Raw genomic sequence first — 24,242 nt, forward strand, 5'->3', positions numbered from 1 at the left:
CGGACGCACCGCTTACTTGCAGCTTCGTACTCGACCCTGTAGCCATCTCTATATGGATTGCCAAGGACGAGGTATGGGTGAGGTGATCAGGGCGGCGTGATAGCGCAACGATAATCGGCCCAGCCGTTGTGCAGACACTGCAGGGCCTGCCGACGGGAACTTACCTCATCACTGCCCGCACATGTCAAGTGGGATTAGCGGCGCCGGAAGTTCGGCGACGTCACCATGGAGTAGTTTTGACCATTGCGTTATCTCTTAATAAGAACGCCGTGTGCGCCGGAGAAAGATTGTTAAATATTTTCAGATACCTCTGCAACCAAACTCCAACATAAGCCACTCCTCTAAAACATCGGATAACTCGCCTCCGCTCTCGACTTTGCAACAACACATTTCTCATACCCACGTATACTAGGAGCGACATTCACAAGTCAACATGAAGGTTCTTACCAAGGAAGAAGAAGAGGCGCATTACAAGTGAGTGTTGCGCATACGAACTTGTATAATACTCTGCTAACGGGTTTCAGTGCCACGATCAAGGGTGGATCGATTGGTGGTGTCATCGGTACGGCGATAGGTGCTGCAGGCGTTCTGGCAGCGAGCAGACGATACCATTCATTCCGCGCTCTCACAGTACCATTCCGAGCCTTCCTCGTCGCCTCAACCGGTACATTCGTAGGTGCGTCTTGACACAACCCCTCCCAATTGCACCACATTCACAACTAACCACGCTACCGCAGCCGTCATTGCTGCTGATCGAGCCTCTGCCCAATACGACATCGAACACACACCGGAAAAGAAACGCCAAATCGAGCGTGAAAAGGAGCGCGAGGCACTCTACGAATCGAACAAGACGGCCTTCCAGCGCGCTAAAGACTGGGCAACGGCCAACCGATACCCTCTCCTCTTTGGCTTCTGGGTCGCTTCCATGGCTGGTTCATGGCACATGGTCAACCGCAACCCTTACCTAAGTGGGTCGCAGAAGCTGGTGCAAGCGCGTATGTATGCACAGGGTGGTACGCTAGCTGCGCTGTTGGGAAGTTTCGCCATTGAGGGTGCGGATGCGGCGAAGGGCAAGGGAAGGTGGGAGACGATTAGGGTTATTGACCCTAATGACCCGGAGCACAAGCATGTGATTGAGAAGAAGATTCACCATGAGAGGTATGCTGGTGAGGACCAGTGGAGAGGTATGCTGCGTGTGTGTTGTATGGTTGTGGAATTGGGCTGACTTTGACTGTGCAGAAATGGTTGAGGCGGAAGAACAGCGCCAGAAGGAACGTAAGGCCGCTGCGCAGGGGAGGCAGCAGCAGGCTAACCAACACCGAGACGCCGCTGATAAGAAAGAAGAGAAGGCTGAGAAGGGGGAGCAGAAGAACAAGGAGAAGGCTTAGGCGTGGATATGCTGCGAGCTACTATACTTGGCGACGATTCCTACTTTCATCTTTCGATTCAGCACTCCCCCTGGCGTTTGATGGTCGCATCTTCTACGAGTTGCTTTTGTGTATTCCTAATGTATGTACGACTAGTTTTTGTGTTTGCCTTTGGACAAAATAGCATGCGCATGGTGCGTGAGCGCACATGAACAAAATAAATATACCTGAACACAACAGCTTGATATCCATTGTTGTACAATGCGTTCAGTTTGTTCGAAGCCCGGAGCTAAGTTTTGCTCTTTCCTGTGGCTTGGTAAGATAGGAATAGTAGAATGGTCATCCCTCAGGGTACGTCATGACATGTGCATTCCCAGATCGGCGCGCAACATCAATGCATCAAGCACGTCACATGTTTTCGCGATGGAGCTAAGAAGTGTTTACAGGCTGGAGTGTTTTATTCACATGCTTTGCACGCTCACTGTCTTTTGATAATTTCGCTGGTTGATAACTTTCACAGGTCTCAAGTTATAGCATACTGTTCCCAAGACAAATTCAGCCTTACCTACACTACCCATCGATTTGGTTGAAAAGGAGAAATCCAGAATGATGGCACATGCAAGCATCCCTCAGACACTGGACTCGATAACACGCATGCTCATCTCCAATACCAACCTCATCCACGCACCCAAGAAAGCTCAAGACGCTCGACTCACAGCCACCATCGCAGACTTGCACGCCCACCCCGCAATCGAGGCTCTGTTACACATCGTGAACCATGATCTACCGTCTGCCCACTTTTTAGTCAGGCACATGCAGGCTCCACCGGCTGTGGAGGGGATGCTGCTCCACGGCATTCTGCATCGCGCAGAGGGCGACTTCAACAACGCAAGAGCGTGGATAAGCGATGTTTGCGACGCATGCGAAGGCTATCAGCCGAAAAAGAAGGAAGAGGGTCTGAGATTGGATGCTGAGATCGCAGAGCAAGTTGGCAACAGTTCTCACGCGTCTTCATCGCTAGTCAAATTCGTCTACGGTGATGAGGATCCTCTGACTCTTATTGACGCTGTTGAAGCGCTTCGGGGTAGAAAGCAAATTGAGAAGGAAGATGAGGGGGAGATGGTTGAGAAGAAGATTAGGCAGGAGGCGGAGAAGGTGTTGGAGTGGTGTAAGAGCAAGTTTGGAGACGGTGCGTGGGAAGATGCGACAAAGGCTTGGGTCAAGAACAGCGAGGAGATTAACAAGATCAGTGGTGATATGGTAAGCGGGGGGAAGGGGTATAGGAAGTTTTGAGCCATGACACGCTGCTGAGGAGGCTGATGGGGATCTTCGTGTACCTCGTGATGCAGAAATTTGATACGCATAAATAGTCCTCATCTGGTACATGTGCACAGAGGCTCCTTTTCATTCAAGATTCGACAAGGCCCTTTCACGATGATCCCTCGGAATACGCTCGTTTTCGAAATTATTGCATCTCAAGTTGTGATGGCAGAACTTGGGAGTTTGCGATGCCAAGACATGACCCCTCTCGCGTAAGGTTGCCTGACTGACAGCCAGACTCACTGACAGGATAAGACACATGTGCTCAACGTGGTGCAGCTGGGTACAACAGGGCGTTATTGTCTCAAAAGCTTGCAGGTGTGCAGAGTGAATGATGCACCTGGCCGTCATTTGTACGGCAGCAACCACCATCTCGGCTAGGCGAGCATCAGGCCAGGGTGCAGCAACGAATGGCGGCGAGTCGCTCTAGCAGCGGGCCGGCCTGTGACATCAACGGCCAGCTTTCACCCCTAACACCGCCGTTACCCTTCCCGCACCACGTGCAATTCCCTTGGCTGGCCTGTACGATTAAGCCATCATGGCCGACGAACTTCTCAAGGTCAATGGCCAAGGCCGTCCCAGTAACGTCAAACACCACACCTCACCGTCTCTCATGATGAATGCGCATTTCGCCGGCGTGGGCGACAACGCCGACAATGCTGCCTATGAACACGGTATCCAGGTCATTGACGAGGACAAGATGTTCAAGTAGGTACCCGGACACTGTTTAGAGGGGTAGGCAATGTGGGTGAGAGGGCAAAAGGCTAATATATGCTCGCCGTACAGCGGAAACGTATCTACATATCTCAACATCGAAAAGGTGATTCCGGCCGGCTTCAACTACCACCTCATATCCGTCTTCGGTTCGCAGTCAACGGGCAAATCCACGCTCCTCAACCACCTCTTCGGCACCCAGTTCGGCGTCATGTCCGAGCAAGAGCGCCGGCAGACGACAAAGGGAATCTGGATGAGCAAGAACAAGCGGGAGTCGGGCGGCTCTAGCATGGCCGAGAACATCCTCGTTATGGACGTCGAGGGCACAGACGGTAGAGAGCGAGGAGAGGACCAAGACTTTGAGCGGAAAAGCGCCCTCTTTGCGCTTGCCACCAGCGAGGTTTTGATCGTCAACATTTGGGAACATCAGGTTGGTCTGTACCAGGGTGCCAACATGGGGCTGCTCAAAACCGTCTTCGAGGTCAACCTGCAGTTATTCGTCAAGGACAGCCAGTGAGTGCGCCGGCCGAAGTGGGATATCGTGCACGCTGACCGCCATTCAGATCCACCCCTCGATCCCTCCTCTTCTTCGTTATCCGCGATCACCTCGGCACCACACCCCTCAAGAACCTTCAAAATACCCTCGTACAGGACCTGTCCAAGTTGTGGTCTACCATTTCGAAGCCGGCCGGGCTTGAGAACTCGCGGATAGAAGACTACTTCGACTTCGCCTTTGTCGCACTGCCACACAAGATCCTACAACCCGAAAAGTTTGACGAGGCCGTTACACAGCTCAGCACTCGCTTCAAGGAGGGATACAATGACCCGCGGAAGAGCGGCCTCATTGACGAGGCTACGGCACCCATCTTCCTACCCCAGTACCACCGACGCATCCCCGCAGACGGTTTCTCCGCATACGCCGAGGGCGTGTGGGATCAGATTGTGAACAACAAGGACCTGGATCTACCCACACAGCAAGAACTCCTCGCCCAGTTTCGATGTGACGAGATCTCGAGAGAGGTCCAGGTGGCGTTTGATGAGACGATTACACCTCTAGAAGACAAGCAGGCTGAAGATGCTCGGGCAGGCACACATTCTCTCATCCCGGATCTCGGGCCCAAGATGAATGCTGCGCGGCAAAAGGTTCTCAAAGACTTTGATGTGAATGCGAGCCGGTACCACAAGGGCGTCTACAAGCGGAAGCAAGCAGAACTCGAGGGCAAGGTTGATACGCGGCTCAAGGCACTGTTCCAGAAGCAACTCACGGCCGCTCACAAGTCTGGTATAGAAGGCTTTACCGAAGCCGTCAGTGCGGCGGTGAAGAACGGCCAGAAGAAGAATGCATCCTACGACTTTGCACAGATTGTCGACTCTGAAAAGAAGAAGGCTCTGACCAAATTTGAAGAGGATGCGACAGCTATGGCCATTGAAGGCGCTGCCTGGAGTAGTCACGAGAACGAGTTGAAAATCTACAAGAAGGAGCTAGATGACGTGTCAGGTCGCCTCCGCAAAGAGGAAATGAGACGCTTAGCCACCAGAATCGAACGCTGGGTGCGCACTCGTTTAGACGAGTCAATTGGTCTGGAATTCAACAAGCTCGGATCCGGTCGAGGTGGTTCTGGAGCGCCCGAGCATGGCGATCGACCACCAACAGAGAAGGATCTCTGGGACCGTGTCTGGACAATCTTCACCGATACTGTAAAGATGGCCGAGAAGCGTTTCACGGACCGAGCATCCAGCTTCGACGCTAGTGCCGACGAGGTTGAGGTTGGTCTATGGAGATTACGACGCAAGTCTTGGGGTGTACTCCGTGCAAAGATTGACGAGGAGGTCATGGAGGGTAACATTCTGTTGAAGCTCCGGGAGAACTTTGAAGACAAGTTCCGCTACGACGATCTGGGTGTGCCGAGAATATGGCGTCCGACGGATGACATTGATGGCTTGTACACAAAGGCCCGCGAGTCCACCATTACCGTCATTCCTCTTCTCGCACACTTTAAGCTGGCAAAGACTTCCAAGCCACCGCCGCTTGATGCGTGGATCGGCGAAGCGCCCGCTTCAGTTTCGCCCGCTGATGAGGAGGATCTCTCACCCATCGGCGGCGTAGATGACGACGAGGACAAGACATTAGAAGACGAGATGACTATCCTATCTGACGGGAAGCAAGCCGACCTACTCGTCCGGTTCAAGAAGACCGCCGATGGCGTCTACGTCGAAGCCAAGCGTGGTGCCATTGGCGGACTCTCTCAAATTCCATTCTGGCTATACCCCGCAATGCTTGCTCTGGGGTGGAACGAGATAGTAGCCGGTAAGTACCGCTTCCCAAAGCCCTATAACTATAATTCTAACCCATGACAGTCCTACGCAACCCCATATACTTCATCTTCCTCATCCTCCTCGCCGTCGCCGCCTACGTAACCTACACGCTCAACCTCTGGGGCCCCATCATGCGCGTCGCCAACGCCGCCAGCCAGCAAGGTCTCGAAGTCGGCAAAGAGCGTCTTCGCGCTTTTCTGGAGAATTCCGATGCCGGTCGTCAGGCTATGGCTATGAGCGGTAGTGGTGATTCAAACAGTACTAGGAGATATGAGGACGTCAAGATGGATAGGCTGAATGGTGATGGAAAGAAGAGCAAATCCATGGAAGAGGATTTGGATGATATTTGAGAGGGAGGGCGGCATTGGCTCGTGGGGGTTTGTTGTGAGCGGGTTTGGAGAGCTATTATCGAATGGGGTGTTTGTTTGACCGGCCGGCACTTCTTCTTCTCGATCTGGTTGAATTGAGACAAAAAGGAAAAATTCTGGAGTGTTTTCGGTAGGGTAGGGTAGGGTAGGGTAGGGCATTTTTGAGGTGGGGTGTTTATTGATAGATTCATTCCTAGAGGTTGGTTCGTTTGAGTGAAATGGGAAAGTTGAGCAGTTGCATGTTTGATGTGTGTGTGTGTTTGTGGGCGTTTGTGATGGTGTAGCCTGGGAAATGTTTGTTTGGAAGGATGGAGATATGGTTTTGATGTCTGTGGGAGTTGTAGAGTATGAGGGTTGGATACGTTATCAGATGTGTTGGTTGAGATGACTGGATTTGGTAATTTAGTCAACCTTCCAAGCTGTCGAATCTTAATCCAGGTCATTCACTAGTTACACATAAGTTTGCCAATGACACATGCTACGTAAATCTACATAGGATTGTAGCCGTGTTTTGCAGATCAACCATGGGACATGGAAACTAACTATGACGTATCTAAATAAATCGGTACAATTCTGACCGAAAAGTGTCAACCATCAACGCCACACATCCAACTTCACCAACATTTCCATGCTAAGAGCAACTTCACGCCTAGCCAACATCATGTCGACCGAATCACAAAAACGCAACATTGTAATCATCGGTAAGTTCTTCGTCAATCATCTCATAGTCGGGGGTTTTTTTTTGCTAAGATAGTCCAGGTGGCGGCATAATTGGCTCAACCACAGCCTACTTTCTCTCACACCACCCAGCCTTCAACAAAGAAACCGACACAATCACCCTCCTAGAAGCCACCAAGGTCGCAGGCGGCGCCTCAGGAAAAGCCGGCGGCCTCCTAGGCCTCTGGGCGTACCCAAGTTGCATTGTACCACTTAGTTACAAACTGCACCAAGAGCTAGCTTCCAAACACAATGGCGCTGAGCGCTGGGGCTACCGCGCTGTGCATTGTGGTCAAGTTGACATGTACGGAGTGTTAGCCAAGAAGAGCAGCAAAGAAGGGGATGGTGATGTGAATGGTAAAAGTAACCATGTGAGTTTGCAGAAAAGAACCCAGAAAGCAATGTCGTTACTGCGTGCAGCCGGCGTACCGAAAGATCTAGACTGGGTGGCTGCAGAAGGCATGCAATCGTACGAGGAAATGGGTACACCGCTTACGACCGCACAAGTACATCCGTATCTTTTTACTACGAGCATGGCGCAACTCGCCGAGGAACGCGGTGTGAGAATCCTCTTTGGGTCCGCTACAAGTATCAACCAAGATGGTAACAACACGGTAACATCCGTATCCTACAAGCCCAAAGACTCAGACACGGAACAAATCCAAACCCTCCCCGCAACAACCGTCATCCTAACCGCCGGCCCCTGGACACAAACAATCTGGTCCCCCTCACCCATCTCCGCCCTCCGCGCCCATAGTATAACAATCCGGCCCTCCCGGCCCGTCTCCGCCTACGCCCTCTTCACCTCCATCACCCTACCCACCAGCCCCACCAACAAACGCGGCGAAACCGTAACACCGGAAATCTACGCCCGGCCCAACAACGAAGTCTACGCCTGCGGCTCAGGCGATCACCTCGTTCCCTTACCCACGTCCTCCGACCTCGTTGCATGCGATGAAAGTCGTTGTGACGAGATTTTCGAGCAGGTAGCTTCCGTCTCTGAGGAACTGAGAGATGGAGAGGTTACGGCGAAGCAGGCGTGTTATTTGCCCGAGGTAAGTAGAGGGAGAGGAGGGGGTCCGTTGGTGGGCAAGACGAGTGTGCAGGGCTTGTTGATGGGGGCTGGGCATACGTGTTGGGGGATTCAGAATGGGCCTGCGACGGGGAAGTTGTTGAGTGAGATTGTGTGGGAGGGCGAGGCAAGGAGTGCGGAGATTGGGGGGTTGGATCCGAGGAAGTTTGGGGTTTGATGGGGTAAGTGAGTGTTGGAGATGCTAGTTGTTAGTGTTGTGAGATAGAGTTGAAGTTGTTAGAAATCTTGTGTCGTCTTGAGGCTTTTGTAAAGGATAAATGCAGTGTTGGTGATGAGTTCAAGATGAAGATTCTCGAATTCCAAATGATGGGTTGACAAGTAGGATGATGGACAGGAGTTTTACTGCGCTATTAGATCCGAACGGAGCTGTGTTGGAAGCGGCACAGTGGTGCAATTTGAGCAGAGAGATATCTATGGCTTAACTTTAACTTACTGCACCGGCAAAAAGATGAATATCAAGCACTCCTTCAGCAAGTGCTGTTTTACTCTGAGCATTCGAGAAATGTTCTTCCGGCACTATGTCCTCCCGCGAGGGAGTGTCATTACATTAACCCACTTCGATCGTATCCAAAGGAAACCCATGATATCTAAACCGCCACAAAGGAAACACAGGAATAGGTGCTAGGAAAAGGCGCGCTCAGAAGTCTCCTCCTCCCATGTCACCGCCCATATCCCCACCTCCCATGTCACCACCGCCCATATCGCCTCCGTCCATACCACCGTCATCACCATAGTTGTTCTCGACATAAGTATCGCCACCATCACCAGCCATTGCAGAACCCATGAGCCCACCGGCTAGTAAACCACCTCCAGCTCCAAGAGCCATACCACCCATTCCCATGCCGCCACCTCCCGGACGCCTGCCTCCGGCCATGGGCATACCGCCACCCATAGGCTGACCGTGTCCACCGCCGTAGTAACCCCCTGCGCCCGCATGACCGTACGCCGGCTGGCCGTATCCGACCTGCTGTGGTTGTTGATGCGACGACGACGAGCCAGATGCCTTGCCGAGAAGTTTGCCTAGAAAGCCTTTACCCTTGCTACTACTCTTATCCTGTGTTTGCTGCTCCTGGTACTGTCCCTGGACGTACGGGTTCTGCTGGCCATAAGCGCCATACTGTGGTGGTTGCACCTGACCCGACTGGTTGTTGTAGTAGTCGTTTGACTGACCGCGCGAAGCATCAGCGTGAGCATTCGCACGCGCATTCTCCTCTTCTTGTAATTTCCTCGCAAAAGCCTCGTCGTCGCTTATATTTGCGTACGGGTTATTGCTGCCGAAGCTGCCCTTCTCACTTGCGCCGGTGGATTGGCCTCCGACGGCTCCGCTGCCGGGGTGTGAATAGCCCGGGGGAGCGCCTGGAGGTGGCGCATCGCCAGGTGCGTGGGCGGGCTGCGTGGGCTGTTCCCACTGCGACTGCTTGGTGTAGGTGTTGACGTAGAACCATTCGCTGTACTGTGCGTTCCAGACGGCTTTCCAGCCTTCTGGTACTTTTGGTGGGGGAGGTCCCTGCGCAACTATGTTAGCTGTGCATATGCGACGCCGGCGGAGGCAATCATGGTTGTTTCCAAGTACGTACTGGTGGGGGTGCGAAGTCGGCCATGTTGGATGTTCAAGGAATCAGGATTGTACGTAGGGTATGAATAGAAAAGTGATTTACGTATCACAAGATGTTTTTCGCAATGAAACTTAAGCCTGATGGCGGCGGGGTCGTCATCTAATGACCTAAGACGTTACGCGCGGGGGGAGCTTCAGGTTCACTCGATTGCGCGTCATCATGGCGACTGCATCTGGGTAAGGCGCCACGTGCGTCTTGAGCGTTTGCAAAATGATGCCAATGAACTTCTCCATAGCGCGAACACAAGCCGCACGTTCCGTGGGATGTGCACAGTGCGCATCTCACTTGAATGGACTTGAAAGGATATGGTGGGGCATCGGGAACACGTCTTTGCGACCATGATGTCATTGAATCCTACTATAGTGGACTACTCCTCAACCCGCATATCTCCGGGAAGTGGTGCCTGACAATCCTAAATGCATTTCCCAAACCGTAGTTACTGTGCAGCTAGAATCCTGTACTCTGGTCATGGCACTTTTGTGACTTTCAAAACGTGTGTGATTGCTCGCTTTGGTGCACTTTCAGTATCATGCCAGCTCCCTCAAACATCTTCCCAAAGTCTGCCATGATCTTGGGCTTTACTGGAATAACAGCAGTGTCTACTAGGATCTGGCCCAGAATATCAACTACCATGGGGTTCATTGGCGTCAGAAGTCTGAAGAAGTTCAGACGTACACCTTGAAGCTCTCGTAGAAAACCCTCCTCCTTAAGTCGAACAAGCTGCTCCAGGACGATGTTGGTCTGCCTAGTATAGCTCAAGTAGCGGAGGTAAAGTGTGGCCATGGTGGGTGGGAACTGTTTGAGAAGAAAAGATTTGATCTCTTCAGGGTCCAGTTCGGTTGTTGGTATGTTCAACACACCCATAGGTATCTCCAACTCCTTGAGCTTTTCGTACTTGAACAGGGACGATTGTTCATCCGGCGTCCATGGGAATAGGACCAGTTTCTCGAGCGTGGTGTTTGATGAGGCAAGTGGCGTCAGGATATCCTTCAAGCCAACATACCCTCCTGTGGTCTCATCACAGTGTACACAGTCAGGCACATAGATGAAATGGTGCAGCTGCTGGCCATCTAGGAGTTTTTGAACAAGTCGAACGTCCACGCCGCACTGACGAAAGTTTACATTCCTTAGCTTCCTAGAGGGCAGGGTCCGGTGGGATGCAAGACTGTGTTCCCCAATGGCCATCTCGCTCATACGAAGCTTCTGGAGGTCGGGCATCATGTCCAGGATTTGAAGACTGCTCTTGACCATGGGCTCGGAGATAGTGTTGATAGACCCGTAGATGCGAAACCATGACAGCCTGCAGAGCGGCATCGTAGTGGAGCGAGAGAGAAACGTGTGCCAGTCGAGTAGCGGAAATGGGCTCAAGCCATCAACAAAGAGGTCGTTCAAGTTGGGGAGCAGCGCCAACATGAGGACAACGTGCGCATCTTCCACGCCGCGCACAAGCAGCCGGTTGAAATCATCGTCGTCCCTGAGAGTTGAGTACCATACGACGCTCGACTTCAGTGCCAGAACCGTGGGCGGTGCGGGCTCTGCGATCACTCCAGCCTTGAGAGCAGCTCCGGAGAACAGCTTGAGTCTGTCGGAACTCGATCCACGTACAGCCTTCTCAGTACTCGAAAAGGATGGGCCGCTTCGCTCGACGTGGTCGGTGGGCCTGACTTCTCTCACACCCCTCCATGCAGCTCCAGTCACCACTTCATACTCTGACCGCCAGCCGCGGATATCCACACGTTTGACTTTGGCCGCAAGATCAGGACGCTCGCATAGGGTACGCAGAAAGAGGTAGAAAGGGGCTTTGGCAGGTTTGGTACGGTTTAGATAGGTTTTGTACAGCATATCCACGGCCGAGTTGTACGTCTTCTTGCTAGTCAGGGCGAGGGCATGAAGTGCTGGTCGAGGAAGCAATGTCGCAATCTCGTCGAGCACCTCGGTGGGCATGGATAAGAGGTTGATGGTTTGCGCCATGTTCGAGGTTGGTGTGGCGGTCATGGTTTCTGTTGTGTGTACGCCGTGGGCTGGGTATAAACTTTTGTCCTTTTGAGAAGTCGCAGCGGTATAGCGAGCTAGGCGGCAGCTTCTGTTCATGTCAAACACGTGTCCTAGCATCTGTAGCATGTACAAGGAGTTCTAGCTTACCGGCGTCCGCGAAGTGATCTCTTTACGTACTTGCGCGCTTGTTCATGGAAGCATAAACACTGAACAATACCTCCGAATCTGCAATCGCGCCCCCCACGGCATCTGTCTCTTGTTGCCAGTTTGATGTTCCGAGTTCTTAGCCGCGCTCGTCAAGGTGGTGCCTGGAGTGCGCCCCAGACTCGCCTTCACCTTCACTTTCTCTCTCTAGACCCTGCCCGCCCATTGGCCCCACGCTTTCTTTCGAATTCCACGATTGTTCCACGAAATCGCGTCACGTGTACGCCCAGGCTGCAGCCTTGGCGTCCGCAGCCGCCGACTACTTATACCGTCGCTCTCCCTCTTTCTTACCTTCTCTCCCACACCCATCCCCAACCCCAACCCCCTTCTTAGCATCTGCCCTGCCCACTTTCTTCTTTCTTTCTCCCCTTCGCCTTCCCACTGCCTAATTTTCTTCACCTACTTTCTTCCCTTCGCTTCCCTCCCTTCGCTTCCCTCCCTTCGCTTTCTTTCCTTTGTCGTCTTCTCTTCGCTTCGAGGGGCGGTCTCCAAACAGTAAGTCCGTTTTTCTTTGCCTTCAACAGGCTCTGGAGCTCTTGATCTCCACCTTCGCGTTGGAAACTAACGAGTACTGGCCCGTGACCCTGGACATGCTGGTGGGTAACTTCCCTCTGGGCTATGCACTGCAACTGCCCCCACCGGAGTCGTGGATGGTTGGCCTCATACACTACAATGGCCGCGGTAGGCAGCACTTGCTAAGACGGGAGGATGGCCACAGATGTTGGTTTGCTTCCGAGCGAACCTGACAGGCCCTTCAAGGCCCTGGCTCTACTAGCATGTTCAGCCACCCCACTCAACCCAATATAGGGTAATTTGCGTCCGGTCCCATGAGCTGCTTGCAGCTGATGGCTACCACAACCTGTCTTGCCTTCTCTTCGAATGAAGTCAGACTTGTATCCTTGACCCATGGACACCTCTACTGCAGTGGGGCGGCAAATGTCCCCTACGGGCAGGTCAAGGAACGATACTCTTTATTCAGAGAACTCCTTCGGGGGTTGGGGGTATCGTACAAATTTTGGAACCCTTTGCCCTTGTGCCAAACCCAAGATGACACTTCTTGTTCGGCTTCGGCCTTGCTCGGTGAAGAGTACCTCTTCAACAGACTCCCTTTCGAGGGGATCTGGGTGTCATCTAATTTTTGAAAAATCCTACATGGTACACTTTTTTTTTCATTGAGTCTTCGTCCTTGTGGCGATGCTTGAGGAAGATGTCGATGGTGTGATGCATGATGTTGTTCATCTAAGGCAATGATGATACATGCATGTAGATGCTGCGCAATGTTGTACAAGTCGCCATGTCCGTAGTGAGTGGCACCAAGTTGTTGTAGGTGACGGTTCGATTACTCAGCCCGGATGTCGCTGTCGCTGTCACATGTCGGAAACAACGTTAGTCGGCGCATGACATATTACAAAAAGAAAACGAGGACGTGAAACAGTAGCCAATGCTCCTTGAAATGATTGAAATGACGAAAAAGTCACGAAACAGACATGCCACGATATCCCAGATTGTGACATCAAAGCAACTGGTAAAATTGGAAGACATTGCATTCGCTACATGACAGTGGCACGTCTACGCACAGCGTAGGCGCAAGTAAAGGAGACGGATAGACATTAGGCCCATGCCATGGTAAAACTCGGGCGACTAGCCAACCTGACGTGTGACAGATTCACTCGCTCACTCATGCAAAGTTTACCGAGACCCAGACAATGAGAAACGAGTTGGTAGCAAAAAACCGTGCTTTAACAACGAGAGTAAAATGGGCCTTGAAATTTCGTGCGGTACTCTGCTCGGCCTATGCAGCCGTGCTGTCTTCATTCGCTTTTACTCCAAGTACCTACTTGACGCGCCAATGTATATGCATTGTCACCGACTACATCCCAAAAGGACCAGGAAGGCCGGACCAACATCACACAATGCGGGTACTCACTAACCATGAATTTTCGTAATTGGCAACTAACAAACACGGTGGAGTCGCGGCAGTCGCGTTAGGTCAGCCCACCAGGGTTGCTGCTATACCCTGATAGAAGACCGTTGCCGATGGTGCATGTGACTGCGCGTGACCATGTTGTCTCATAGACGCAACGGCTTCCGACAGGTGTACATGGACCGAGATAGCTGACCGCCTTGCCGACGAGAGAGCATTTTGACGTAAGTGTAAGCGACGGTCTCGACATCCAAATGGGGCCCCCACATCTTCGATACGGCGTCCAGAACGTAGGCTGCGTCGGTAGTGCTAACTTTGACCCGAGGGCGCTCAGCCTGCAAAAGCCGGTAGGTACAGGACCCAACATGTTTTGGAGAGATTTCAAAGACGTCATAATAGTTGGCCTGGAGATGTAGTCTAACGGGTGCAGAAATAGACAGCCGAGTACACAATAGGCCCACACTCGATAGTTCCTGTCCGTAGTGTTGTGCCATGCTCGGTCCAAGGAGGTACCGGCGGTTGTGGAAATGGCGTCCGAGTTGTCCCGGTGGCAGGCCTCGCTTGTATACATTATAGGCTTACAGCCTCGGTAGCATGAGATCGGAATGTAGCCATCAATAAGGCATAGCGTTGAGGAGAGAGCTCGTTGAATGTGGAGATGCTTGGCAGGGCATTGGTGACCGGAATGGATCAGCGGGCTACAAGGGATTACCATGTTGGCATGTCTGCAACGGCAGGGCGTGGGATGCAAAGCTGAACCTGTAAACACAGCTGGGATGCTGCTTTTTGCTTAGCATTGGCAAAGCACAAATTTTGGCGTGCTCTCGGCGCCGTGAAAACATGCAAGACGCGTACTAGAGACACGCTTGGAGACCATCACTGGGGGGGATTCCTTGCAGCCGGCAGACACAGATGACGCAGCATGTGGAGCTGGCGTCTTCGGCCGGGGAAGTCGCAATCAGGGAGCGACGGTGACGGCGACGGGCGATAATGCGGGATTTCGGGCACGAGGCATTTTGACGGTATTGGGAGAGTCGAGATATAAGAGTGGAGTAGGCGGTCCCGACTTGGTGGAGATGGAAGGTGGCTGAGTCGAGATAAACTTACCAGACGACAAATCGAGTGTCGCGTGACGGATACTCGGGATTCTGCTTGGCAATTCAACACCACCCACTGCGTTATCATCCGGCCAATCCCCAAAGGAAAGTCGCCTCTTTACGATCCCTTTCGACTTGCATACAGGCTGCAATTTGTCAAGATGATGATCCAGGACGAAGACTACTTCATCCCGCCCAGGAGTGGCCGCTGCCGATGGTACAACACGCCCCGCCAACCCTCACTACGCTCTATCAAAATGTACGAACACCACTTCCGCATGAACGACGGTAGCCGGCTGCTGCAGCTGCCGCGGGAGCTTCGCGACGAGATCTGGGAGCTGGTCTTCAACTCGACGAGGCTGACATTCGGCCTACGATACACACCCCGCTACGGCGAGCGGTACCTCAAGCCAGCCCCACATTCGTTGGCGCTATTGCGAGTGTGCCGCCAAACCTACATCGAGACGCGCGACATGTGGCTGCAGCGTGTCTTGCTCAACTTTGAAGACCCCCAGACGATGCTGAACAAGCTTTCCGACATGCCAGAGTCTACCGTGGCCAGGATCCGCCATCTAAGACTTATCGGCTCGCCCATGATGCGCTACCTCAAGGGCTTCGACGACCTCATGTATCGCCATGAGTCCATCTTTCAACTTCTCCCCGCTCTCCGCCTGGACTGTCTGACTATCATTGCTATTGCGCCTGCTGCACCAGAGTACGACGCCCTTACCAACCTTGTCAACCGTGGTAATGGATGGAAGGAGCTTCGCTATGTCACCCGCAACTCAAGTATGCTCGGCTTCAGTCCCTCTCGAAGCCATGGCTCACGCGAGACGGGTGACATATGTCGTCAACCCCAGCCGCGATTCTGGAACAAGCGACTCGTAAGCCGAGATGGAGAGAGCTCTGGCTCATCCGTCCAAGTCTTCAGGGCGACAGAAGAGAATGACTTCCTATCTGTCCTTGACCCAGAGAGACGTGAGATATTTGAACAAAACCCAGAAGACCACGAGCTCAAGGACTTTGGCCGGGTCGACGACGAAGAGCTGACAAGAGGTCCTGGTTCCCGCAGGGCGCTCCTAGTCGTGGTGAAGCGCGGCGACAACGTCGATGTCAGTCAGAAATCTCCCGGCTACGGCAAGGAGCGGGACATGAAGTTACGATTCAGCAAGAGGAGCTGGCGGGTTCGCAAGAAGGTCATTGTGTGGACGCCGCTAGATGCCGAAAAGGACGAAGATGATGTAGGCAACGGATGGGCGAAACCTCAGTTACGACGTCCACCCTATGGTTTCGATGACTACTACGATATTGACGAGTTTTGAAGGAAAGCAGGCTTTCGATTTCTTTTCATCTTCTTTTTTGTTTGTTGCGCGAGGTCGCTATCTACTTTGTGTTGTTTATGGTGTTGCCATGTATGGTGTCTCAGAGTCACTGACCGCAGCTGAACCCCAGCACTCAACGTCCGTTCAATTCCGTCCTGGGAACTGCGACAAAGCCAAGTAACAGAAGCTACCGAACAACTCCCGGCCGCCTCTCTTACCCATCGGCGTCGCATGACTACGGTACACTCTTACTCACTCTTCGAATCAATACTACAGCACACGATCCCTTTCGGCATGTCACACGGGAAAAGCAACGTCTCCGGATTTTCTCACAACTCATATCTCATTTCCATTCCACTTCATTGCATACGGTGGGGTTCCGGCGCAGGTGGTCTCATTTACAACGACATTTGAGTTTTGTACCAACCAGGCTGGGTAGGTGGTTACATAGCTCAGACGAAAGCTTTAGGTCCATAGCCGAATATATCATGGTCTACATACTACTCCACTGCACGTTTATTTCCCAGTCTTTGAGATGTGAGATCTGAGGCTGATATGGAGAGGGAGGGAGGTGGTGTCGTCGAATGCGGCAGGTGGCTCTGAGTCTAGGCCTGCTGCCCCGCCACACTTGACTGTTTGTTCAGCCCACCTTTGCGGTGTATCCGGGTTACTGTTTCTTTCTCGGGTTACTGCTTTGGTGCATAAGTATATGCCCACTGGGCGTTTGGGCGCTTATTGTAGACGTGTTTGGGTATAGTCCCGGAGATATTGGGGATTGTACCTAGGTACCTACTTAGTTGGGGTACGTGTAGTTTGAGGATCTGAGTTGGTTAGTCTTTTGTGATATCTTTCTTCAGTATGCATGTTGTATCTATTAGTTCATAGCGCAGCGACGTCATCACTAGTGTTCCAGTCTAGGTGTTGTATATTTTCATCTGCCCGCTTTTGTCACTTGTAGGGCAGCGGTCGTGGTAGTTGTCTTGGAAGAGGATATCATGTATCTGTACTGAAGCCTGGATTCTTCTACAATTGAGTACATCACCCATTTCCATGTTGTAGGATGCGGGATGTCTACTATCTCAATCCCCGTATTCTACTATACGACAATACCTTGATTGAAAACATCTCGAATGACTGACTCAACTAGGGGAAATCGAGATGTATAGCGTTCAAAGACCTGTCCATACTCCTATCAAATCACTCTTTCCGTCGATATAATCTTCATGGTTACTTGTTTCGATCCAAATGGTCTAGTCAAGTCGTGTAGACGCGTGGTGCTGTAGTCAGACAGGGAGTGCGCCGTGCACTACCTCGCAACCCGACTGAACCCCTTTCGTCTGTTCAACCCAAATGCAGAACCACGGCATTCGGACCTGATAACGACCGGGCGAGTAGCTCGCTACGATTTTCTGCATTTCTATGAGATCTACAGGATTGAAAGAGCGGACATTTCTGAGATATCCTCAGGTACCAGCTCAGTGCACCACTATGTGGTCAGTAAACCCTTTGGGCTTGGTGAGTATCATAGTCAGTTCACCGTCTCGAAAATGTCTCTAACAGTAAAATATAGACAAACCCCGGGACAAGTTTGCTTGCTGCTATTGCAGTATATACAGACTCCGCAACAATCAATCGATTGACATGATTGATTCCTATATAGGTTAAAGAATTACTTCATTAGGCAGCCTTTAACCTAGATAGGAATCAATCATGCCGATCCGATTGATTGTTGCGGAGTCTGAGTATATACGTCGGCAAGTATATTTCTCCTCCTCACCTACGCGGCAACAATAGTGCTAATCATTTCATCAGGGAGGCCGAAACATGTATCATAAGACTAGGTTGCCATCCTCGTCCATAACACGCTACAAAAGATATAACTTTTCTATCAACCAATATGCGGCGGTCTCGGCACTAGGATGACCACCACAACAGAAGCCGCTGATGGATGAACCACGCTCGCCTTGAAAACATGCAAAGAACAAACTATTGATGATCCCACAAAGCGTTTAGGTGGTCACTCGACGACTTCCATCCACCGGGACAGGCATGCGGCTATGCTAAGATGATCATAAGATAATATCCACCCAGCTATCCTCTTAAGTCAAGACTTTCCATAATGCCGTCTCATGTCCATATCGCGTCGAGGAATATCTTTTTCGCAGCTGGCGGGCCTACGCGCAATTTGAGCGACGCATCAGCCAAGCGTCTAGTCCGCAAAAAGACGGATGTCGCTCTTTGTGGTCGCATCGCCGGGGTGAAACTCGACCTCTCTTTCATATCCCCGATGAGAGAGCTCACAGGCTATCATCAAGCTGGAAGGGTTGTGCAATGTCATCTATGACTAGTTAGACACACTGCGATAGATAAGGCAACGCTTAGCTTACGCCCAGACTCGCCGCGAGATGTTACTACCGTACAAGACGCCGGAATAGTGGCGTGACAAGCTGCCGTTGGCCGAAGTCGTTAGCAGAGCGCAGCACCACCACAAGTCGACATTTGCGATGCAGCGTTGGCTGAAAAGACATGAAGCTCGTTTTGGGTTGCGATTTACGAGTGGCCCCGTATTTCCATAACCAGATGCACGCGATGCGGGCTCGGGCAGATTGCGCAAATAAACTAAGGCCAGGACGTCACCTTATTAGGCGATCAACCGGGGAACCGCAGCTCTCAACCCACGGCGTTGGCGACTTTTGTCTTGGCAACAACTTCTCGACGTGACCCCTTGGGAGGCCCAGAGTCCGCCACTGGTTCACGCTTGTTCTGCGCATCTTTGTGTCCGTGGCCCTCGTGTGTCTTGTGCCACTTCCGATATCTGGACTACTCCGCAATCGAGGCGTCTTGCACCCACATTAGCCAAAACCGCTGCCTCTTACCACCTAACCTATCACGGTTGCGACAGTGTCCCTTTCGCGCCAGTTTACCTGGCCACGTGCGGTACGGGCTCGTTTCTACGCGCCTTCGAGTCTGCGCCTGGACAGTGATGCCTCATAGTACTTTCCACGGATTCTAGCGTACATGCCAGCCATTGCGACACTACTTGCGCCCATAAACACCACCACACGCACCTGCACTATGGAAAGACGCTTGTGATATTCTAAACAACAAAACATCCTGCTTCCCATTTTGGCTACATTCCATGACCTACATCTCAATATCGCAAAGCATCAATATCCATTAGACCAGCCACACCACGATTATCATGTCCGAGGTATGTCGCGTGTCACCCCACCCTTGTCGGAGCTGACCTGGCGCAGTCTAGGAGTGGTTCGTCGCCAGACCGCGACGACATCAATGTATCCAATGGTCATGCGTACGATAAGTATCATTTTCAAGAAAAGAACATCCACACACACGGCTTCGAGCTAGAGGAAGAGGAGGATGAAGATATAGACCAACTCATTGAAGACCTGGAATCACAAGATGGTGAAAATGCAGACTACGAAGAGGAAGAAGTGCAGCAGCCGGGGGGCGCCCGACTAATACCAGAGGATCTTCTCCAAACAGACACACGCGTTGGCCTCATGTCAGCCGAGGTACTGATACGGCGGAAGAAATATGGCGAGAACAAGATGAAGGAGGAGACGACAAACAACTGGATCAAATTCTTCATGTTCTTCGTTGGTCCCATTCAATTCGTCATGGAAGCTGCTGCAATCCTAGCAGCCGGTCTCCGAGACTGGGTTGATTTCGGTGTCATTTGCGGTTTGCTTCTCCTCAACGCTAGTGTCGGCTTCATACAAGAGTACCAGGCCGGGTCGATTGTTGAAGAGCTGAAGAAAACGCTCGCCCTCAAGGCCACTGTGTTACGTGACGGCTCTCTGATCGAAATAGAAGCAGCTGAAGTGGTACCTGGCGATATCCTACATGTCGAAGAGGGTGTCATTGTTCCGGCAGATGGACGCATCGTCACCGAGAACGCCTTTGTACAAGTCGACCAGTCATCCATTACCGGAGAGTCGTTGGCCGTTGACAAACACCGAGGAGATACATGTTATGCCTCTTCAGCAGTCAAGCGCGGCGAGGCTTTCGTCGTCATCACAGCCACGGGCGACTCGACTTTTGTTGGGCGCGCAGCCTCCCTGGTCGCCAGCGCGTCGAGCGGGCCCGGTCACTTCACACAGGTCCTCCACGATATCGGTACAATACTCTTGGTCCTTGTCATTGTGTCACTTTTGGTCGTCTGGATAAGCTCATTTTACCGCTCAAACGACATCGTCAAAATCCTCCGATTCACGCTCGCGATCACTATAGTTGGCGTACCAGTGGGCCTCCCAGCTGTTGTGACAACGACAATGGCCGTGGGTGCCGCTTATCTGGCCAAGAAGCAAGCCATTGTACAGAAGCTCTCCGCGATCGAATCACTAGCCGGCGTTGAGATACTATGCTCCGACAAGACTGGCACCTTGACCAAGAACAAGCTTTCTTTGGCCGAGCCCTATACAGTACCTGGCGTAGATCCAGAGGATCTCATGCTCACAGCTTGCTTGGCTGCTTCCCGCAAGAAGAAAGGCATCGACGCAATCGACAAAGCCTTCCTCAAGTCCCTGAGGTACTACCCACGTGCCAAGCATGTGCTGAGCAAGTACAAGGTCATTCACTTTCATCCATTCGATCCAGTGTCCAAGAAGGTTCAAGCGGTCGTCGAGTCACCTCAAGGTGAGCGCATAACATGCGTTAAAGGTGCGCCCCTGTTTGTCCTCCGGACTGTTGAGGAAGATGGCGAAATCCCTGAACACGTCGATTTGGCCTATAAGAACAAGGTTGCAGAGTTCGCTACGCGCGGCTTTCGCTCACTTGGTGTTGCTCGCAAACGAGAGGATTCTTCGTGGGAAATCTTGGGCATCATGCCTTGCTCGGATCCACCGAGGCACGACACGTATCGTACTATCAACGAGGCTAAATCATTGGGTCTTTCAATCAAAATGCTGACTGGCGATGCCGTTGGTATCGCTCGAGAAACATCACGCCAGCTCGGTTTGGGTAAGCGATCTGTGCCAACCACAGCCATCATGACTGACTTTCCACATAGGCACAAACATCTTTGATGCTGAGAAGCTGGGTCTGAGCGGAGGCGGTGAAATGCCTGGCTCAGAGTTCTACGATTTCGTTGAGGGCGCAGATGGCTTTGCCGAGGTGTTCCCCCAGCACAAATACAACGTCGTCGAAATCCTACAACAGAGAGGCTATCTCGTCGCCATGACAGGTGACGGCGTAAATGATGCACCATCCCTCAAGAAAGCGGATACTGGCATAGCTGTGCAAGGTGCCTCCGATGCAGCTTGTTCGGCTGCAGATATTGTCTTTCTTGCTCCCGGCTTATCTGCAATCATCGACGCTTTGAAGACATCCCGGCAGATCTTCCATCGCATGTACGCTTATGTTGTATACCGCATCGCTCTATCATTACACCTTGAGATTTTTCTGGGCCTTTGGATCGCGATACTGAACGAAAGTCTCAACCTTCAGTTGGTCGTGTTCATCGCCATTTTCGCTGACATAGGTAAGTTCTACACGAGACCGTATTGCATCAATATATGCGACATGACGATGGATCAAGTCTCTACTTGTTCACTACAATCCCCCCTAGTCTCAAAGAGGCTACGTCTCATTCAATCATTGACTTTTCTACAGCCACGCTGGCTATCGCCTACGACAACGCACCATATAGCAAGACTCCGGTCAAGTGGAATCTCCCCAAACTTTGGGGTATGTCGATCTTGCTTGGAGTGATTCTCGCAATAGGCACTTGGATCACCATGACGACTATGCTACCTTACCTTACTGGCGAGCAACAAGGTGTATCAGGTGGCATTGTTCAAAACCATGGCCAACGCGACCCTATCCTCTTTCTTGAGATTACCTTGACTGAGAACTGGCTCATATTCATCACTCGCGCCAACGGGCCGTTCTGGTCATCCATACCCTCATGGCAGCTCGCTGGCGCCATCCTCGTTGTCGATGTTCTCGCCACATGTTTTACTATTTTTGGGTGGTTTGTCGGAGGGAGGACAAACATTGTCGCTGTGGTTCGGGTTTGGGCCTTTTCTTTTGGCATCTTCTGCATCATGGCAGGAGTATATTATATCCTACAGGGGAGTCAGGGCTTTGATAACCTTATGCATGGAAAGCTTCTTAAGAGGAAGCAAAAGCAGCGGAATTTGGAAGACTTTGGTAAGTCAGATGTATACACAACATGACGATCGCGCGCGCAATTACTGACTTTGGGCAGTTGTATCATTACAGCGAGTGTCAACACAACATGAGAAGACGACATAGTATCATCGTCCCGCACCTTTAACGTCAAAAAAGCCACTTTCTAGCATTACGCTATCGTGAATGACTGGATTCGCAGGGTATCGGTTTGGCGTTCTCTTAGTCAAGTGTTGGAATAGTGTATATAGGGTTTCAGCGCGTTCGGGGCATATGACCCTTTCTGTTGGTATCGCTAGCTTGAGCCTTGTTATGATACAGTCCCAAGGCTGATTGAATTATTAACGTTTTCCTGATTTCGGGCACATTTTGCGATGAAGTGATAGTTTTCTGATAAATCATGAGGAACCACATTCGTTATGATGTCGCTTACCAATCTTGAACCCCACCTTCCGCATTGCGGGACACGCGTATTCATACACATTACGTACTTGCTATCTAACGTGCTCCACATCCTCCTCCTGTTTAGTTGATGTTCAAGGTCATCGTAAGACTCAATTCACACATTCAACATTACTCCAAGCCTAGGCGTATTTCCTTATCCCAAATCTGCCAGTTGGATAGACGACGAACCCGAGCATTTGCGATCATGGCCAACCTCAACGTCACTATCCCGAACCTCAAGCTCAACGATGGCACGTCTATGCCAATGTTGGGCTATGGAACCGGGACGGCTTGGTTCAAGAACGGAGAAGAGAGCAAGATTGACCAAGCTACTATTGATGCCGTGAAAACAGCGACAAAGTTGGGGTACACACACCTTGATGGTGCCGAGGGTGCGTATAACAGGCACGTGAAAGAGATCTTTCTAATCGCGACATAGTATACAAGACGGAATCCGAGCTTGGAACAGCCATTAAAGAGAGCGGAGTTCCCCGCGAGAAACTCTATGTCACAACAAAAGTGTGGCACGGCAATATCAATGACATTGCCGGCGCGCTTAAGACAAGTCTGAAGAAGTTACAATTGGACTACGTCGACCTGTAAGATTTCCAAGATGATTGCAAATGAGAGTTTGCTGCTAATCAACAAAAAGATACCTCATCCACCACCCATGGTTCGCAAACTCGGACGCCGAGCTCCAAAAAGCTTGGGCAGACATGGAAGCCGTCCAAGCCTCCGGTCTCGCCAAATCAATCGGAGTATCAAACTACCTGCCCACCCACCTAGCCGCAACCCTCAAGACGGCCAAAGTAAAGCCCGTTTGCAACCAGATCGAACTGCACCCCTATCTCCAACGCCACGAACTCCTGGAATTCCACAAGCAGAACGGGATTGCAACAACGGCCTACGGACCTCTGACTGCAGCAACCAAAGCAAAGCCTGGCCCACTGGACGACTACGTCGAGAAGCTGACGAAGAAGTACGCAGTGAGCGAGAACGAGATTTACCTGAGGTGGTGCATTGATCAGGATATTGTGCCTGTGACGACGAGTGGCAAGGAGCAACGGTTGAGTGATTACTTGAGGGCGATGACGTTCAAATTGACGCCTAAAGAGATCAAGGAGATCAATGAGTTGGGGGAGCAGAAACACTTTAGAGGGTTCTGGAACGATAAGGTATGAGTTACCGAACGTATGTGTTGATTATGGGATTTTTGCTGATTCGATATCTAGTTTGCTGAGAATGATCGGTCGTAGCTTAGGTTCTGAGAGAAAAGGGGGTTGCCACGAGTTTGAGGATGCGCATCAAGTGAGGGCGAGGAAAGTGATGGAGCGTGACGACTGAGAGTATTGCGAGGTCATACATGAACATGCTGTAGAGATATATTGAGATTGTAGCACGTCCGGTAGAGCCGCGTAGGTACATTCACTTGGTAGTCATTCTAGGCACAATATGAAAGTATGGTTTTTGTTGAGAATATCTGAGTTCAGTCCAGGGTAGAAGGTGCTTGGGAGTCACATGATATGCTGGTGTGGCAGGCACTGCTCGGTGGGCAATAACACCCACCACAACAGCCTGAGTTGGACACACTC

At 51.6% G+C, this 24,242-nt stretch overlaps 9 protein-coding genes across 9 annotated transcripts; 7 read left to right on the forward strand and 2 right to left on the reverse strand.

Annotated features, from left to right (window-relative positions):
• Positions 1-433: 433 nt before the first annotated feature.
• Positions 434-1,225, forward strand: PtrM4_098450 (mitochondrial hypoxia responsive domain containing protein; the record flags this gene model as incomplete). Its single annotated transcript, XM_001933792.2, has 3 exons — positions 434-474; positions 525-676; positions 738-1,225. The coding sequence occupies 3 exons, from the start codon at positions 434-436 to the stop codon at positions 1,223-1,225; spliced, it is 681 nt and encodes a 226-aa protein (XP_001933827.2).
• A 748-nt stretch (positions 1,226-1,973) lies between these two features.
• PtrM4_098460 (uncharacterized protein) lies at positions 1,974-2,660 on the forward strand (the record flags this gene model as incomplete). The annotated part of the gene is made up of 1 exon (XM_001933791.1): positions 1,974-2,660. One exon carries the CDS (start codon positions 1,974-1,976, stop codon positions 2,658-2,660), a length of 687 nt encoding a protein of 228 aa, XP_001933826.1.
• A 565-nt stretch (positions 2,661-3,225) lies between these two features.
• PtrM4_098470 (GTP-binding protein Sey1) lies at positions 3,226-6,067 on the forward strand (the record flags this gene model as incomplete). Its single annotated transcript, XM_001933790.1, has 4 exons — positions 3,226-3,395; positions 3,474-3,914; positions 3,965-5,709; positions 5,760-6,067. The coding sequence occupies 4 exons, from the start codon at positions 3,226-3,228 to the stop codon at positions 6,065-6,067; spliced, it is 2,664 nt and encodes an 887-aa protein (XP_001933825.1).
• A 679-nt stretch (positions 6,068-6,746) lies between these two features.
• PtrM4_098480 (FAD dependent oxidoreductase) lies at positions 6,747-8,052 on the forward strand (the record flags this gene model as incomplete). The annotated part of the gene is made up of 3 exons (XM_066107266.1): positions 6,747-6,786; positions 6,845-7,857; positions 7,909-8,052. The coding sequence occupies 3 exons, from the start codon at positions 6,747-6,749 to the stop codon at positions 8,050-8,052; spliced, it is 1,197 nt and encodes a 398-aa protein (XP_065962934.1).
• A 480-nt stretch (positions 8,053-8,532) lies between these two features.
• PtrM4_098490 (DUF2076 multi-domain protein) lies at positions 8,533-9,496 on the reverse strand (the record flags this gene model as incomplete). The annotated part of the gene is made up of 2 exons (XM_001933788.1): positions 8,533-9,402; positions 9,473-9,496. 2 exons carry the CDS (start codon positions 9,494-9,496, stop codon positions 8,533-8,535), a joined length of 894 nt encoding a protein of 297 aa, XP_001933823.1.
• A 501-nt stretch (positions 9,497-9,997) lies between these two features.
• Positions 9,998-11,506, reverse strand: PtrM4_098500 (uncharacterized protein; the record flags this gene model as incomplete). Its single annotated transcript, XM_001933787.1, has 1 exon — positions 9,998-11,506. The coding sequence occupies one exon, from the start codon at positions 11,504-11,506 to the stop codon at positions 9,998-10,000; it is 1,509 nt and encodes a 502-aa protein (XP_001933822.1).
• A 3,386-nt stretch (positions 11,507-14,892) lies between these two features.
• Positions 14,893-16,053, forward strand: PtrM4_098510 (uncharacterized protein; the record flags this gene model as incomplete). Its single annotated transcript, XM_001933786.2, has 1 exon — positions 14,893-16,053. The coding sequence occupies one exon, from the start codon at positions 14,893-14,895 to the stop codon at positions 16,051-16,053; it is 1,161 nt and encodes a 386-aa protein (XP_001933821.1).
• Positions 16,054-19,255: 3,202 nt separating this feature from the next.
• Positions 19,256-22,332, forward strand: PtrM4_098520 (MgtA, Cation transport ATPase; the record flags this gene model as incomplete). Its single annotated transcript, XM_001933784.1, has 5 exons — positions 19,256-19,264; positions 19,311-21,036; positions 21,086-21,556; positions 21,688-22,227; positions 22,286-22,332. 5 exons carry the CDS (start codon positions 19,256-19,258, stop codon positions 22,330-22,332), a joined length of 2,793 nt encoding a protein of 930 aa, XP_001933819.1.
• Positions 22,333-22,909: 577 nt separating this feature from the next.
• Positions 22,910-23,906, forward strand: PtrM4_098530 (ARA1, Aldo-keto reductase, related to diketogulonate reductase; the record flags this gene model as incomplete). The annotated part of the gene is made up of 4 exons (XM_001933783.2): positions 22,910-23,042; positions 23,090-23,249; positions 23,303-23,825; positions 23,883-23,906. 4 exons carry the CDS (start codon positions 22,910-22,912, stop codon positions 23,904-23,906), a joined length of 840 nt encoding a protein of 279 aa, XP_001933818.2.
• Positions 23,907-24,242: the final 336 nt, after the last annotated feature.

The sequence above is a fragment of the Pyrenophora tritici-repentis genome, chromosome 4 (genome assembly GCF_003171515.1).
Source record: "Pyrenophora tritici-repentis strain M4 chromosome 4, whole genome shotgun sequence".
NCBI lineage: Eukaryota > Fungi > Ascomycota > Dothideomycetes > Pleosporales > Pleosporaceae > Pyrenophora > Pyrenophora tritici-repentis.